This window comes from Eptatretus burgeri, chromosome 1 (assembly GCF_056783735.1).
Source record: "Eptatretus burgeri isolate ZD-2024b chromosome 1, Ebu_testis_v1, whole genome shotgun sequence".
NCBI classification, from domain to species: domain Eukaryota; kingdom Metazoa; phylum Chordata; class Myxini; order Myxiniformes; family Myxinidae; genus Eptatretus; species Eptatretus burgeri.
Window position 1 is genome coordinate 72,305,688 of NC_140961.1, and position 17,853 is coordinate 72,323,540.

Consider the following 17,853-nt stretch of genomic DNA (forward strand, 5'->3'; position numbering starts at 1 on the left):
TGACCCAATTGACCTCTGACTCACAGCCAGCAGAGACATGAATATCACTGCCAAGGTAAGTGAAACTCTCCACGACCTCAACATCCTCACCACAAACAGGCACAGACAGGGCAGCAGCATCCAAGATGTCATTGAAAGCCTGGATCTTAGTTTTGACCCAGGAAACCCGTAATCCCAGCGGCTCCGATTCCTCATTCAACACCTCGAGGGCCCCCAAAAGGATATCTAAAGTCTCCGCAAAGATGACTGTATCATCTGCGAAATCAAGGTCAGAGATCTTGACATTCCCAAACGACGCACCGCAGCTTGATCTCTCTGACATCCTCGCTAGAATCCAATCCATACAAGTGCTGAAAAGTGTGGGGGCTAGTGCACACCCCTGATGAACTCCAGTAACAACTGGAAATAAGTCAGAGATGGTACCACCACATCTCACAGCACTCTCAGTACCAGAGTAGAATTCAGACATCAGATCGATCAGTTTTGGTGGCACCCCACGAAAACCAAGAATCCTCCAGAGGGCAAACCCGATTCACTGATTCAAATGCTTTGTAGACATCAGCGTATGCTGTGAGCATCCAGTGCTGAATCTCTCCTCTGTGTTTAGTGAGGACCCGAAGAGAAAGGATACGGTCAATCATTGACCTCTTTGGTGGAAAGCCCGACTGTTCTGGGCACTGGTGCTCAAGCAGATGTTAGCGAACGATATCAATAATTATCAGAGCAATGACCTTGTCCGGCCCTGAGATAGGCTTCTTTGTCCGCCATCAGTGCACATGCAATTTTACTCCTCAGCTCTCTGAAGAGCTCATCTCTGCCATTAAGCCTGGCCCTGCAACTCTGGTCAATGGTATCCAGTGTTCCTTGGGAGACAAAGTTCTCTGCCTGATGGTGGGTTCCAAGATGCCCGCCGGAAACATGAAGGGCTGTGGTATTGAAGGCAATCTACAACTCTCCAGAATTCCCCAAAACACCCAAACCCCCCAAATCCCAACTCAGCCTGTTCACAAAGTCCTCAGCTGCCCTATCATCCTTGAGCTTACCAAAATCCAGCCTAGGCTGAGATGTTACCATTCTCTTAGATTTAAGCTGAAACTTCAGCGTTGCTTCCACAAGCCTGTGGTCACTGTTGAGGAACTGAGTACTCCTGAAGATCCTGCAGTTCTGAATCATCCTCAGCGACCATCAATGAGCACATGGTCAATCTTTTGCCACATCACCAGTGTTGGAATACCAGTCCAGTGATGAGGTTGTGGGCGTTGAAACCAGGAACCGGCCACCCTAATTCCATGACTTCTTGCAAAATCAAGGAAATTCATGCTATTCTGGTTCACAGTTCTGGACCCATGGGGATCAACACATGTCTCATAACCATTCCTATCAGTTCCAGTCGATTCATTGAAATCCCCCAAGACTAGAAAAGTATCTCGTCTGGGGTACTGATCAACCGCAGACTCGAGCGCGCATAGAATGCGTCCTTCACGGTGAGATCACTCGCCTCGGTCGGAACGTATCCAGAGACCAGGGAAACGACACCCAAGGAGTGATGAATCCTCAGTCTCGTAATACTGTTACGGATCTGAAACCATATGCATTCAACATACAGATGTCCCAAAAATCAGTTATGTCGTTAAGTATGTGTGTAGTCAGATCCCCTTCGTATAGTGGGAGAATCAAAGACGTGCGTTGCAATTTCTTTTAGTTAGGTTGTTACATCTAACAAGCCATCTCACAACCATCCCATCTGCATGACCCCTTGGCCCATCACGATCCACCACCAACCGGCTGCCTTCTCTCACCCTGACGTGCCGAGGCAGGATCTCGCGATTCCAGTTTCTCGGCTTCCACAAACGTTGTAACTCTTTCACGACGACCTTTGCAACATTGATACTGTTGCTCGACAAGTATGAACCCACGTGGAAGAGTGAGTGGGGTTTCCCGGCAGGGGCCGAAACCCACCCAGAAAGGGCGAACCCATAGGAGCCTGTCCAATCAGGGCGGGGAGTGTCGTCTGTTCGAGCGAGCCCCACCCTGTTGAGGGAGGTCCAAAAATTCCCGAGCACTCTCTGAGGCAGGGGTTGTTCTGAGGTTTTTGACAGGGTTGTGGTGGTTGAGAGTCGAGTGAGGAAGAAGGGTGTTGGAGGAAGTTCTCCACGGGTTTCTGACAAGGTTTTGGATAGGGCTCTGAGGGTTGTTGTTGAGCGTGCAGTTCTTTTGAAGCGGAGGGTTAAGCAGAAGGTCGTGAAGGTGGCGAATGTGTCCCTGCTGGCCCTCTACAAGGAAAGGAAAGAGCGACCCTGACCCCCCTCCGTGGACCCCGCTATTCACCACCCGAGCTCAGCCACGAACCACGAGTTCCACACATGCGACTGGGGACCAAACCAACGACCATTGTCAGGTGCCGCACCATGGATCACCTCCTTCCGACGGTCAGGTACCCAGCTGGACTCTGACCCCCAGTTCGTCTCTCTCCTCGGCTGCGAGGGTCCAATAAATAAATCTGGGTTTATTTTCATTCGTGTGTGTGTCTGCGTGTGGGCCCATCTTGTAAGTAGAAATTGTTTAAGTGTTTGTTTTTGATCATTGTAAATATTACTTGCATATCCGCGTTAAGTCTTCCCTGTGTCTTTTTATTGAACATAAATAATTAATTGTAGAAATGTCCCCAGTTCATTTCCGTCCTTTCTTAAATTGGTCCAGCATGGTTCGGATCTGAGTTTAGGTGGGGTTTTATACCCGATAATCCGTTCATTCCAGCCGGCACAGCTTTGGCAATTTCCGCTCAGCTGCACCCGAACCGGAGTTGGTAGTCGGTAGTTGGAACTCTACCGCAGTCGGTAGAGTGACCCGGTTCGAGCAAGACGTGCCGAGGGCGTGGTTTCCCCAGTAGTTGAAATCGCGTAGTTAATTAGGTAAATTGGTTATAGACAAATAGACCCTACGCTATGCGGTTGAGATATTGGCGTCCACGGTTGGTTAAGCGATCCGCCGCATCACGGAATTATCCGGAGAAACGGCCTCCAATTTCGGGGAGTCTGGTGGGAGACGACGAACCTTCCCCACCTTGTGGTCGATCTCGCCACCGACCCCCGGCCCGCAACAATACGCTCGTTGACAGGTGTTACCTCAATTATCATGGGAGTCAGCTTATTGGACACAGGTGCAGCAACTCCTTCAACATGGTAACCATCAGAGTGACCAGACCAGTAGTGGGTGTAACCACCTGCAATGATCCCAACACTATCCGGTCTCCAAACCTCAGAGAGTGCTGCAATATCGATGTTCAAACACTAGAGCTCGGGCAACAGAGACAGGTGATCATCCTCTCTTTGGGATAGGACATTCCAGACACCCACCTGAGTGGTGGATAACCTCAGCATAACCCGAGGACACACCGTCTGGTGGACGACACCTCAGCACCACACCGATACACAACACTGCTAGCTGTTCCAGGAAGGTTACCCCATGCTTTTCCTCCTATCATCAAAGAATGGGGGGTCCTGAAGGTTTTGCCCAAATCCTGTCATCCTGCTCAGGAGGAACTCCCATGTCTTCTTTGCATTTGTGGGTTTTGTGGAATGAAGTGTTTTACGGTGACCGGAGTGGAAATTCCACCACCATCCTCTTAGAAAAAGTATCCCAACTGCAGGAGGACTTCTTTGGGCACCAGATGTGGATAGCCGTTGCCTCCCAAGGAGCTCCTTTACCCTTTAAAAAGTTTTGTTTTTAATCCTGCTGGGTGTCTATATCCACGCATCCTCCTCACCAGGACGTGAACGCCACTTTGTTGCCCATCCTGCCATCCTGCTCATCCTGCTCATCCCGAGCCTGCACATTCAACAGCTTCATTCCAGCCGCAAGTCCTTGCCTGCCTCATTGCTTCTTGTGACTCCGTTACTTATTAGTGGCGCCATAGTCGGGTTAGGCTTTAATGTTTGATCTCCTATCATTGTACATAAGTGCATGTGCCTCCTTACTGATTGTCTTTCTGTTCCAATTAATTATTTACTAGCGTCTAATGAAGTGTCTGGCCTGTTCCAATTATTTATTTATGTGCGTCTCGTCTCTCCACTCGTATGTAACTTTGATAAACCATTTTCATTGTAAAGAAAACGTTTTCCTGCCTTCCCATGTGAACACCACCAGTTTTGGCTGCATTTGGGTGAAATTCGGGGAATCCTTGTAATTTTGAATGCAGTACAATCTTAAACACCATTTCAGGATTAGTGGAGGCATTTTTAGACCTTGTTAATGGACCGCTTTGATGCAACAATGTTATTAGTTGATAATTTGATTACTGACATAATCCATTGGATAATATAGTCCAGAAAAATGAAATTGGCCCACATAGAAGCAAATGGCTTGTACTTATAAACAAACTTTGCACTAATCTTAGGGAGGGTTATGTATGAGAGTCGAGAGGCGTTTAAAAGTTCTACAAATGGAGTATTCGTTGGCACCATACAGCTGCAGTTATTTTCTCATCATAAACTTCCATTATTTGTTAAGGTTATTTGCTAAGCTGTATGGTGCCAACGAATACCCCATTCCCAGAACTTTTGAATGCCTTGCCATAAATTTCGTTAATCTGACAGTATCTTGGTTCAGTGTGAAAGAGTTGATGACGTCACACATTTGTGGGTTTTATTTAAATTGAGCACTGAGACATCATCAAATGTTTATGCAAAGAAGGTAACAGTTCCGAATAAATTCAGAAATGCATGGTAGCTGTGTATGGTGTGAAATGGAGCAAAGTGAATGAAATTCAAGTGACACTATACTTTAAAATATAAAAGTTGGTATAATCAGCCTGAATTTAAAAAGGATTAAATTTCAATTTTTTGGCACCGATTACACAAAATGCCCCCATAATGACGGTGAAAACACGTTTTTAGAAGTTTTTACAAGTTAATTAAAAATTAACAGCTGACATGTCTTGCGAAGCAGAGCGGTGAGTGAGAATCCATCCAAAACTAGAACAGTACTCGTTAGAACACATCCTTTCATGTTTTGTATTCCAATGATGGGCCAGATCTGCATCCAGCAAATAACCAAAATCTAATCACCTTGTTCTTGTCACCTGACAAACTCATCCAACCAAGTTTTGTCATAATTCATCCACAACTCTTTGAAATATAATGCTACATGGTATATAGTTGTTGGCCCTTTCTCTCAATCGTTAAGAATCATTTAAAAATTAAAAAAACATTCTCCGATTCGGATCTTCACCAAAATCGAATCAGGCTTTGGTAGTGTATAGTGTCGTTGTCACACACTCAACCTGTCCAATAAGTTTCATGCAAATCCGTCTATAACTTTTTGAGATATCGTGCTGTATATTGTTTTTGCTCCCATCACTCAATGATGAAGAATCTCTTTTAAAATAATTATTTTTTCTGGATCTTCACCAAAATCGAATCGATTCATCTTTGTCGCACCCCCAACCTGTCCACCAAATTTCATCCAAATTCATCCATAATGTTTCGAGCTATCCTGCATGCAGACAAACAAACAGACATGGCTGAAAACATAACCTCTGTCCACCTTCGGTGGCAGAGGTAACTATAATACTGCATTATTCAAGTCAATTATCTGAACAAGCTATTTTCTTTCACAATCACACGCAAATGTTGTAGTCCGTTTGCTCAATGAAATGTTCCTGCACAACAAACTAAATAACGTAAATTTCAAGGTTGTTGTTTAAAACGAGGAAAGCCAATGGCTTCAATGCTAACCAAGCATGTGTGTTACGCTCACCTAAAATAGATGGCGAGCAAATAAGCTTCGAAGGATTACAACCAGGTGCTGACAAGCAGCTTGTTGCGAGGAACCTCCATTATTTATACATGGTGTTTCAACAGGTTGCAGCACTGCTAACAGATTGTCAAGTTGCACAGTTACGCAATGTCAATGATATCAATGACTAATTAATAGCATATGTAACGGTGGCTTCTTTTGGTAAAAGGTGAGTATAATTTGCTACTTCGGACAAAACTTCTTTGATAGTTTGCTGTATGAATCCCTAGCTTCACCTGAAGGTCGTTATATAAATAGCTTGAAACCATATACAATGACTGTTCTATTTTTAATCTTCTGTGTACATCGTTTTGAGCTTGTGATCTCTTTTGTGTGCAACTGACATTGTACAACTTCAAATGTACCATTTCTTATGGTATGACCTGATGCTCCAGTTATATACCATGCTGTACAAATGCGATCCAAATGCAGTTTTGAAAATGCGTCACGCAGTTTCTTGGTGGCCATTCAAAGCTCGCAGCTTTAAATTTCATCCGATTAAAGAGTTTTGGTGGGTATTATATTTCCAATCGTGGACAAAAATACGTCTTTTTTTTTTTTTTTTTCTTCTTCTAATGTGGAGGAAACTATTGTCAACATTCAAATTATAAACCTCAGTTGTAAAACTTGACGATGATCGATCTGGATATGTGCCAATAAAAGTAGAAACGTATAAAGTCGGAGAAAACGGAGCCCGCCTCTGTCATAAAGTAGAAGGGATTAGACAAATTCGGCTTTGCCTTTTTTGAATCTCAGAGCAGGTAAGACACTGCGTTACTGAGACCAGTGAATGGGGACATGGGAAAGCCATTTCTGATGAAGACAAAACCTTGGCATCTTTAACGATTATATCGTATGTTTTTTTTTCCTTCACTGACAACCAAGACCCATAAAGCGATCAATCTCACTTGAAAGCCTTCAGTAAGTTCATCAATATAGTTCAAAATGGGTTCAATAAGCAAAGAAGACGTGGAAAGCTTCCTTGATAGCAACCCAGCATTCGTCAAGGATTATTTTGAGAAGAAAATGCGTCCCAATGTCATTGCAGAAATATTCAGCAAAGAAATGGATAAGGAGGTGACTGGTTCATTCATTCAATTATCCAAGGTCGAGGAAAGTGAGATTCTCTTCGAACTCGTGCAAAATATGTCCGAGACATTAAACATGGAGAAATGTGTGCACAAATGCTTGCGACGCCTTGCCCAGCTCATCGACGCCGATCGCTGCAGTCTGTTCATGTACAGACAAAGAAACGGTACTCCAGAGGTGGCGACTCGCCTCTTCAATGTGACTCGCACCTCATCCCTCGAAGAGTGCCTCGTCCAACCAGACTCCGAGATCGTTTTTTCACTCGATCTTGGCATCGTGGGCCATGTGGCGCTTACGAAGAAGATGGTGAACGTCTGTGACGTGCAGGAGGTAATAACGATGGAATCATGTATGACTATATATGTGTGGTTTTTATACATGTTTGGGCTGAGTTATTGTCTTAGTATGGAGGTACAATCGTATTGACTGTATTGAAGTAATTGCAACAAAAGCCTGGTGTTGGCTTAAGATATTAAGGTCTTGAGTTCAAGCCCCTGTCATTTGTTGAATGAACATCAGGCGGGTTGACTCAGCTTGCCATCCTTTTGACGTTGGTGAAATGAGTAACAGCTTACTGGAAATGGGGCATTGTATCGGTGGCACAGCTGCGCCCCAGAAAATGATGCAGCCAAGCAGCTACAAGCTGCATACGAATAAATAATTGCAACAAAATATGATTTGTACCAAAACAAGCACTATATGTAGATAATTGTGCAAGTTTCAAATATATCAGAGCACAGAAATACTGATGTAACCATGGGAGGTGGAGAGCAATATTTTAGTTGCAAATCAATCAAGGAGAGATAGGGATTGAAGCAGCTTGGTAGTGGATTGGCTAAAGCCTTGTTGTAATGTCCTTATTGGTGAGGATTCAATTAATGTCGAGGCTAACAATCTGACCTGGAAGGAATATTGGGACCACCTTGTCTATTTTCTTATCAAAACACCACTATAACACTTCAACCACCTGCACAACCCACACGATTCATGGGTAGGGACTGTACGAGGCAGATACTGTTGTGATTGGTCCATTGCTTTTTCTTGAGAGCAATTGTTAGATTCCTTTCTATAGATCTGTTCGATTCTTATTGGATTGCCTACAGTATATCCATCAGAAGCATTTTTCATCATTATTTCATGGTTCATTACACCTAGGCGTTTTCCCTTTACTCTCCATCTTCAACACACTTTTTCAGGTCATGAGCTTATCTTGCATGCATTTTATTTCTTTTAATGCTTCATTTTTACCTCTGCCACCAAATGTTTAGATTTTGGTGAAGATCTGGATCTGGATACGAGAATTTTTTTTTTAATTTCTAAGTGACTCTTCACCATTGAGAAAAATAAAGGGCCAAAAACGATATATATATATATATATATATATATATATATATATATATATATATATATATATATATATATATATATATATATATATATATATATATCTCAGAATATTTCAAAACATTGTGGACAGGTTGGGTGTCTTACAAGGACAAATTGATTCGATTTTGGTGAGGATCCGGATCCGAGAGTTTTTAGCGATTCTTCACATTTGAGAGATTGGGCCAAAAATGATACATAGCACAATATTTCAAAAATTTGTGGATGTGTTATGGCAACTTGGTGGATGAGTTGGGTATGTGACAAGAACAAGCACATCATATTTTGGTTGAGGTACCGATAGATCCGGTCTATCAGTGAGAGACAAAACGTAAACTGTTCAGCCTGGCTGAGGTGTGCGCTCCACCGAGTGCCGTTCTAAATATTTTATGCATTTCTTCCTTGCTTGATTACCACAACCTGCTTATTCTTGGAATCTGAATCTCAGGATGTGGCATTGGCAGAACTTTCCACATTTCATTTCGCTGACTTATTTTTAACTCATGATATATTTATTTGAAAATTGTTACTCGTTTATTCTCATGTTTTCTTCTGTGGCCAACTCTTAAGTTTATTGTAATTAAAAAAGTTATACAACTTTGAGATCAACCATGAACGAAGGTAAAACATTAAATAACTGAAGTGCAAATTTTGCCCAATGTGAATAATACACCAGCACATAAGACCCGTCGCTTCGTTGAAGGGAATACCAATCTTTGCTGTGATGGACAATCTATGGGGCAAGAAAAAAAGGATTCCAGGGGAGATCCCTCCCTCCATGTGGGGATACCCAGCATCGTAAGTTGGCATTTGCAGTTTTTCCACGTGTACCCATACGCAAACCGTCCCTTGTTTTGTTTTTTTTTTTTCCTCACAAGCCTTCCCAGAAGTTTCCTGAATCCACCGTCATTAGTTTCTTTGAAATCCATTAATCCATTCTAGTTTTAACATGACAAACACAGACTGACAAACCCCCTTTTAATATATATATATATATATATATATATATATATATATATATATATATATATATATATATATATATATATATATATATATCCATACATATTTGTATATGTATACATGTGTGTGTATATGTATATATATATACAAATATATATTGTTGCGAATCTGGAAGTCATGAGCACCCAACATAAAGGTCCTATAGAACAGTTATATCGGTAAGTATGTGTTTTTAGTTAGGGTCCCCGTTCCTCGTTTAATGGGTGAATAAATGTACATGTGCTGTGAGTTATTTTAATAGTTAGGATTTTTACATCAGCTACAACAACAACTACGGCTCCTACATCGCCAACTGCAACCACAACGCCATCTTCACTCTCATGGCGACAACCCTCTGCTCCTGGCATGCTCCGCGCGCTCGCTGGAATGCGGGCGTGTTCGGAATTCGTTCGGGATGGATGGAATTCGTTCCCAAATATGGTCATGAACCGATTAGCTTGGCTGCGCGCCAAGTAAGGGAATGCGTCATGTCCCACTCAACAATGAGCTGACTGAATTCAATTCCCAAATATGGTCATGAATCAGTTCGCTTGGACCGCGCCCGAGAGCGAGCCACGCCTGAGCGAACCGCGCCCAAGAGCAGGTCACGGGGAGCGATCCGTGCCCGAGAGCGATAAAAGGGACGTCGAGCAAGAGACTCGAGGGAGCGAGAGAGCGAGGGAATCTGCCAGAGCGCCAGGATCTGCAGAAGAGTCAGAATCTGCTCGAGGGTGAGGATCTGCTGGAGCTCGGAGGGGAAGAATTCACGCCGTTCAAAATGCATCTCTCGAGGCTGGGCGAAAGGCATCTCGTCGCTGGCGTGCTCGGGTTCACGGCTTGTCTTGTGGCTGGTGTGGTCTGCGTCTAGCTGCCCTGGTTCCTTCTTGGCCAACTGGTGCTCCGGGAAGGTGGGGACGTTGAGCCGTGCGGTGCGGCCAGGCAGCCTGCTATTTTCTCGTCCCTCAGCTCGTCTTCCCTCCGAACCGAAGGGATAATAAAGACCACTTTGGGTCCGTTTCTTTTGGGTGTGTGTCTGTGTGTGGGCCCGTCTGTAAGTAGGAATTGAATAAGTGCTCTTTGCTGTACATACTTGCCTCTCATTAGTCGTGATAACTCTGCTTCTTGCGTGCTTCCCCCTTTTCCCCATTATAAACAAATACATTTGTTAAATGTATCAGTTCGTTGCTGTGTTTCTTCCATTGGCTTAGCATGGCACGTGTTGGTGAATTATAAAGGCTGTTGCGCTGTAAATGTACGTTTGGACCGACGGAACTTCGGCAACCGTCCGCTCGGGTTGCGCAGGTGTCGAGCACGCTAATGGCTCGACTCGTACGTGGGCCGTCGAGGGTGTGAATACTCGGTAACTCGCCATGTGGATCGCTAGGTATTTTTTAAGATTGGTAAATAACCGTGTACCACATGGTGGAATTATTGATGATTCATGGTCCGGTAAGGGACCCGTACCTGTCGGAATTTTCCGAAAGGTACGATCTAAATTCCGGGTGTTCGGTAGAGTCGACCCCACTGCTCCACCTAGCGGTCATGCTTGTGGCCGATACCCTGTCCGCAACAATATATGTATATATATATATATATATATGTATATGTGTGTGTGTATATGTATATATATATATATATATATATATATATATATATATATATATATATATATATATATATATATATATATATATATATATATATATATATATATATATGTACAGGAGCCTGGTGTTGGCACAGTGGTTAGGGCAGCAGCTTGGGATCCAAAAGGTCCTGAGTTCAAGCCCTGTTGGGCCACTGAATTAATACACCAGGGGGTTTACTCAGCCTGTCATCCTTCCGAGGTCGGCGAAGTGAGTACCAGTGTACTGGGCCGGTGTATACCCAGGTTAAAATAGGTGTACCCGATCCCTGTGTCGTAAGAGGCGACCAGGGTTGTGTCAGGAAGGGCATCCGGCGTAAAACATGTGCCAAATCACTATGCGGATCATAAGGATGATCCGCTGTGGCGACCCCTAACGGGAGCAGCCGAAAGAAGAAGATATCTATCTATATATATTGTTGTGGTTACCAAATTCGCAAACCACCATTCAGGTCCCTTAGGTGAGGTATCTCGGTAAGTACATGTGTAGTTAGGCCCGAACCCGTTGTCTAGTGGGAATACATGTCATTTATGCGAGCTGCGACTCTTCAGGATAGCCGTTTTTCTTTTACTATCTTTATTTTGGACCAACCGCCATGATTACCACCACAACCACAACATCAACCACCAACCACAACACCGCTTCACCACAACCGCCACGACCTTCACGTCACACCTCGCAACCGTAGCATCGCCACCGTTCTTGCCCCGCTGTGGGTACCGGTGTTGGACTCATGCAGAACGCGCGTCGAACAGCGTGTACAAAATCACGGATTTTCTGCTTCAAAAACGGATCAAAAACGACACACGCCCACTTTTTGCCGTCCAATCGGTGAGCGAGGGGCGATTTGGCCCCGCCTCCAGAACGATCGATATATGCAAATTTGTGGATCAAAAAGCCTTCACGCCCACTTTTTCTCGGGCCAATGGGGAGCGAGGTGAAAGGTCAAAGGGAGGGGGTCAAAGGCGAAGTTACGGGGGGATAAAAGGACGGTGTTCGTCAGTCAGAGTCGGAACGAGAGAGTCGCAAACAAGAACGGGTCGGAGAGTCAAGAAGAGGAGAGTCGGAAGCAGAGGGTCAAGACTTCGCGGGCGGTGGAGCTGCTCGTCGTGTGCGTTGGAGTCGGAACGGAGGGGACGGAGCTGTGGAAAGGCGGCGACACCAGACGAGGGGGTGCTCGCGTCGTGCAGGAAGCTGCACCCGAGGGAGGCCGGCAGCGCGACCTGGCCGAGGTGGAGACGCTCGTCGCATATAATAAAGATCCTCTATACCCCGAGCATCAGCACACCCCCCCTGCTTCCCCCCGCGCTGAGATAGTGCGACCAAGGGGGCCCGTTCCCACCCCCTGCCAGGCACTGTCCACGAGGCCCGCGGGTTGCGGGGCCATCGCCGCTCCGCGTCTCATCACCAGACGGGTAGGCCCGACCCGGTCTCGGCCTCAGGCCTACCCCATTCGTGGGGGATTTCTTTTCCTTGGTTTTGGGTATGTGTTGTCGGCGCCGTCTGTGAAGTAGAATTGTGTAAGTGTTGCCGTGTGCTCGGTAGTCGGTATTAGCTCTGCACTGTGTTTTCACTTTTATGTTTGCTTTTTGTGTAAATGGAATTGTGTTTTCTTTTTGTGTGCATTTGGTGGAATTGTATTTGTGTGCTTCCCGTGTGTCGCGAATAAATGTGCTTTATTGTTGAACTGTTCTCCCGCTTCGCTTCGTCTTTTCCTCCATTGAATCCCCATCTTGCTTCACGTAAAGGGTTGGTAGTGGGCTGAATACGCCCGATAATTAATCGAACCGTCGAGGTCGACGATAACACCGCTCGGTTATTCTGATAGTACGGAACGGGTCGCTTAAGTGGCCCGTGTCCGAAGTCGACCTGCGGCGAGGTGCGATCGCCCGGTCTACCCTCCGCGTGGGTACTTAGGTAGTTCGAATTTGGCGAGCAACCCTATCCCACGCGGGGGCTGATTGGCTCGATCGCGGTGAGACCGAAAGGTCCACCCGTGACTGGTTCCCGGCGTTAGTCCGAGAGGGTCACGACTGGATTGTCCGTCCGGTGGGCGACGTGCCGCGATTCGAGTTACGTGGCCGTTCGCACGCCGGCGGGCGCGAAGACCGCAACACTGGTGTCAGAAGTGGGATACAAATCCATCGCCCTCCTCTCGGCACTGGTATCGGAGAACAGGAAAACAGGCTCTCCTGTCTCCGGCTAAATTCACGGGAATCGGTCCAGGGGTGAGAGAAGCGACCCCCGATTCCCTCCAAATTACGAGCGAGCAAATTAACCCTTCACGAGAAGCAAGATGGCGTCTCAAGGCGAGCGGGTGCCGGGTGGATTAGGTATGTGTAATAGTAATGTAGAATCCATGGCTCAGGATGGAATCCCCGAGCAGGAAATGTTGATTGTGCAGGAACACGGACTCGCCCAACTGAACCCAGGGCCCGAGGTGGGTGCGGCAGCGGCCGCGGTGTATGACACCTCCCCCCCCCCTCTCCACCAAAACCCTTCCCCAACCCCTGCCGAAACGGCTCAGCTGAGTGCATCCAACATGGCCCAGCTATGCGCCATGCTGGCGGCAATGATCGAAAAAATGGATGCAAACACAAATGAAATGAAAAACGAAATGAAAGGCATGAACGAAAAGATGGATACAAATACAAACGAAATGAAAGGCATGAACGAAAAGATGGATACAAATACAAACGAAATGAAAGGCATGAACGAAAAGATGGATACAAATACAAATGAAGTGAAAACGACGATGGATGCGAATACACAGCAAATGAGGGAAGAGATGAAAGAGCTGCGGGGTGAGACGCAGAACATGGGCCGAAGCCTGCAGGCGGGCATGAAGGCCGTGACCGGGGAGATAAAAATGGCGACTTCACGTGTGGGAGCAAACGAGCTGGGTGGGGGTGCAACGGCTGACAGGCCCGCGGTGGAGGCGGGTGAAAAATAATTCGTGGAACGTGTTGGGCGAGGGTCGTGACGATGACCGAAAGGGAAAAATTAAATGGGGAGACCAAAACGTGTGAGACGAGACACGAGGTGACGACAACAGAAATAATAGTTGAGACAAGGGAGGTAAAGGGTGAAGAGTTGGCAGAGACACGGGAGATGGGAACGATAGAGGGAAGACTACACGATGAAGACGGGGTAAGTGACGCGCACGCACACACGGAGGTAGTGGAGGACAATGGGGGTGAGCTCGCGGAGCGTGTAGGGACCCGGTGCGAGCAGCGGGATGGCCTCCTCCAGGAACGAGGGGAGGGAGTATGCCCCTTGAGGTGAGTCACGACCAGGTGAGTTCGGTCGTGCTTTGCGAGGTTGAGAGGAGGAGTGCTGTGGACGGGTGCACGGAGAGCTTGGGGGGTATAGAGGCCCCGGAGACCCTTGTGGGGACACGAATCCCCAGTGTGGTTGTCCCTGTGTGTGTGGTGCAAGGTGTGAGTGCGTCCCCGTGTGTGGAAGCGACCCCGTGTGTGAGTGGTGTGGTGGCGATGGTGCCAGAGTGCGTGCTTCCCAGCACGCCGGGTGTGGATGGGGCACCGTGTGTGGAAGAGGCCGTGTGTGTGAGTGAAACGGCCTGTATGGATGAGGCACCGCGGGTTAGTGCCCCCGCGTGTGTGGGTGAGGAACCGTGTGTGGATGAGGCACAGCGGTTGAGTGCCCTCGCGTGTGTGGGTGAGGCACCGCGGGTGAGTGCCCCCGCGCGAGTGAATGGAGCACCACGTGTGAGTAGTATGGTTTGTGTGAGTAGTGAGGCACGCGTGAGTGAACGGCCGTGTGCAAGGTCGCTGTGTGCCAGGGAGACCGTGTGTGTGAGAGAGCGGTATGAGAGGGAGATGTCGGTTGGCATGCGGGAGCACGCAGCCGCGTCTCCCCGTGTGAATGTGATGGTGTGGACTGTGTGCGTCGTAACACGCAGGTGTGCGTGTGTGGAATGGCGACGGAGACGGCGACAGAGGAGAGAAAGCCGAGTAGCGGCTGTGGTTGTTTCGAGGACCGTGCCGGGTTCACCCAGCAGTGAGCACGCGGTTCGTGCTGTGCAACGCACGAGACCACCACGTGCTCGCTTGCGAGAGTGAAGTCCCGGTCCGGAAACGCACGCGGTGGATTTGCCGATCCCGCGGACGGACAAAGTTTAGGCAGGACTACGGATTTGGACCGGACGGGTTCTCCACGCGATCGTGTGTGTTAAGCTCCAACGGGCAAAGCACATGTGTTCGCGTGGGGAACCCCTCGAAACGTGGGGCTTGTGTTTTTTTTTTATACGCACGGTGACGTCATGGCTGCACGTGTGGTTGGAATCCGGCAGGAGGGGTATCTCTGCCGGATGGTAGCGTCCAAGGAGGGACGAGGAACACGTGCAGCTGCATGACGTCACGGGCAGGTGCAAAGTGCGCGAGCTCTGAGTTGCCGCGCAGGTGCTGCGCATGGAAAAAAAAAAAAAAGCAAGCCTCACTTTCGGGTGCAAAGGATTCCTGGGCAAGGGGTGAAAGACCCCCTTACCTGGGCACAGGATGAAAACTAGTTAGGGGGAAGGGTTAGCTTAGTTAGACCGACTTCATGGGGCAGGGGTAAGTCCTCATGGAGTCCGTGGAATGGATTAGTTAGAGGGATTGTAGCCAGATTTAGGATGGGAAAATGGGAAATAAAATGATTTATTTGGGGACATGGACAGACTTGTGAATGTGTAGAGGGGACGTAGTTTAGCTACGTAGTGTTAAAAGGAACGTGCTACTAGTTTAAGGGACGACGTGGGAGCACGAGCTAGTTAGGGGGTGCAGATAGAAGGATGGCAGAGTTCAGCGGTGTGTGTGTTGAAGAGTTGGTGAGTTGTGAGGCATGTGCTTGGTGAGTGAGTGAGGCCAGCGGGTCTGTGTGTATGGAGCGAATGGGGAATGCATGGTGCGATGAGTGATTGGGGGGAGGAGTGACTCCCGCCCAAGGGACCCCGGGGTCAGTATAAAGTGAGTTAGCTGGGTTAGTCAAATTGAAAAATGGAGGTCGTTTTGTTGTTGGTGGGAAAGTAGGCTCGAGACCCGTTTGGAGGGGTGCAGGAGCCCTGTTGACGGGCTTGGGAGCGTGGCTGCGAAAGGTGAGTATCGCTGAGTGGGTACCCCGGGCACCAGGCGAGTCGGCCGCGGTAGGCCATGGGCCCATGGGGGGCCGGGATAGAGTAGTGGGCACGGGTGCGCCTGCTTGGTGCGGGGGCCCGGGCGCCATTAGCCGCGTGGGCAGTGTTGTGGGCACGGGTGACCCTCGGAAAGGGGCCCGGGAGGCCGGCCTGCCACGTGTGCGTTTCAGGGGAGGTGCCATGGGGGCACTCCCGGTGTTAGGGAGCTGGTAGGCTCGGAGGCAGTGTAGTGCCCGGGGTGCCATAGCGGGAGAATCGGCAGAGGGTCGTGCCTGCCAAAGGGAGCCACGTGTCCCAGCCAGGAGACCGTGTGAGGGCACGGAGAGAAAATTGGGGGGGCGAGGCCCGAAATTGTAAGGACACCAACACAGGCGACGGGAATCTGGGTTGTTAGAACCAATAGTTTAAGCGAGAGGCGCTTGTTGAAAGCCCCGGGGTAGTTTAACAGTTAAATGGATAGGGTAGATTAGGAAGTGTACCCCTCCGCACCATCCATCCCCTCGCTGTCGTTGTGGGCCGCTGGACCCACTTTGGTTATAGATCGCCGAACTCTGGGGAGGCCATCCTGAGGCTTCGTTGGGCCTCGACACAGGACGCTAGCTCTCCCTTGTTCCCCTCCGGGAAGGGAACGTAGGGGTTGGGAGTAGGCTAGGTGACAGGATAGGTTAGCCGAACAAGGACGATAAAGGGGGTTAGGGGACGATTTATAGTGGGGAAGTAAAAATAAAAACAATAAAAAAATAAGTTGGGGCTAAATTGGGGTTTGACAAATTAAGGGAGTGGGTATGTACAGTGACAGGCAAAGGCGATAGGTTGGGAGGGAGACAGGTAGGTAGGTCCGAGCCCGCCTTCCAAGTGGCCAGCACCACCGCACTCCCTCCACCAACCTCCATTGAACGGCAAAGGCTGGCCAACTTCATCGGCTGGCCGTGTTTTGCTTCAAGGCGGAGGCCGGCCAAGTTCATCGGCAGCTGTGTGCTGCAAGGCCTGTGCCGGCCAGTTCATCTGCTGGCTGTTTTTCTTCGAGGCCTGTGCCGGCCAGTTCATCTGCCGGCTGTGTTTGCCTGCAACGGCCTGGTTCTGCGGGCTGTGTTTGCCTGCTGCCTTTGCCATGCCATGCCCACTGCCCACGTTCACCAGCCCCGTTCAATTTTTGCTTTGCCCCCCCTGTTCATTTCCATGTGCGCCAGGATCAAGGCAACAGTTTGCAAGCTGCGAGAACTGCCCTGTTGGCAGCTACAACACGGGCCTGCAGTGGCGGCCCGTGCACCGTGTTTGCGTCCATCCATTCATCCATCCATTCGTTGTGTTCATTGCGTGTGCCACTTGAGCTGGCACGGAGACTGCGTTTGTGCAGCCCATGCACCGTTGTGGTTCACTGCATTCGGTCCATCCGTTCATGCATCCATTCGTTGTGCTCATTGCGTGTGCCACTTGAGCTGGCACGGAGACTGCGTTGTGCAGCCCATGCACCGTTGTGGTTCACTGCGTTCAGTTCAAAAGGGAAGGCCTTGGACTGCGTGTGAGCAGCCAGCCACGTTCCCTGTCACCTGCATTGTTGGAGCCAGAGACTGCATGTGGGCAGCCTGGCTCCCTGCTAACTGCTTTCTTTTGCAGAGTTCAATGATCCTGGGCCATGGTTTAGTGTAAAATTTGTAAGTTAAGGTTAAGATGTACTGTAAATATGAGTGCGCCCCCGGCATGTCTGTCTAGCGCCGGCAATTTTATTTAAGTCGTCCGTGTGAGTGAGTTTGTTTAGGTAGTTACGCAGCCCTCAGGTTATTTATTTTGGGGACACGAATA

The 17,853-nt window shown here is 48.2% G+C and overlaps 1 protein-coding gene across 3 annotated transcripts in view; it reads left to right on the forward strand.

Annotated features, from left to right (window-relative positions):
- Positions 1 to 17,853, forward strand: part of LOC147034732 (cone cGMP-specific 3',5'-cyclic phosphodiesterase subunit alpha'-like) — a 140,494-nt gene that overhangs the window by 9,528 nt on the left and 113,113 nt on the right. The window contains exon 1 of one of the 3 annotated variants that reach the window (XM_085887935.1): positions 3,641 to 7,215. The exons of the other annotated variants lie outside the window; for them this stretch is intronic. Within the exon in view, the coding sequence (XP_085744061.1) occupies positions 6,742 to 7,215 (474 nt within the window). The 5' untranslated portion in view covers positions 3,641 to 6,741. Of the gene's footprint in view, positions 1 to 3,640; positions 7,216 to 17,853 lie in introns of those variants that run through there. 3 annotated transcript variants of the gene reach the window in all.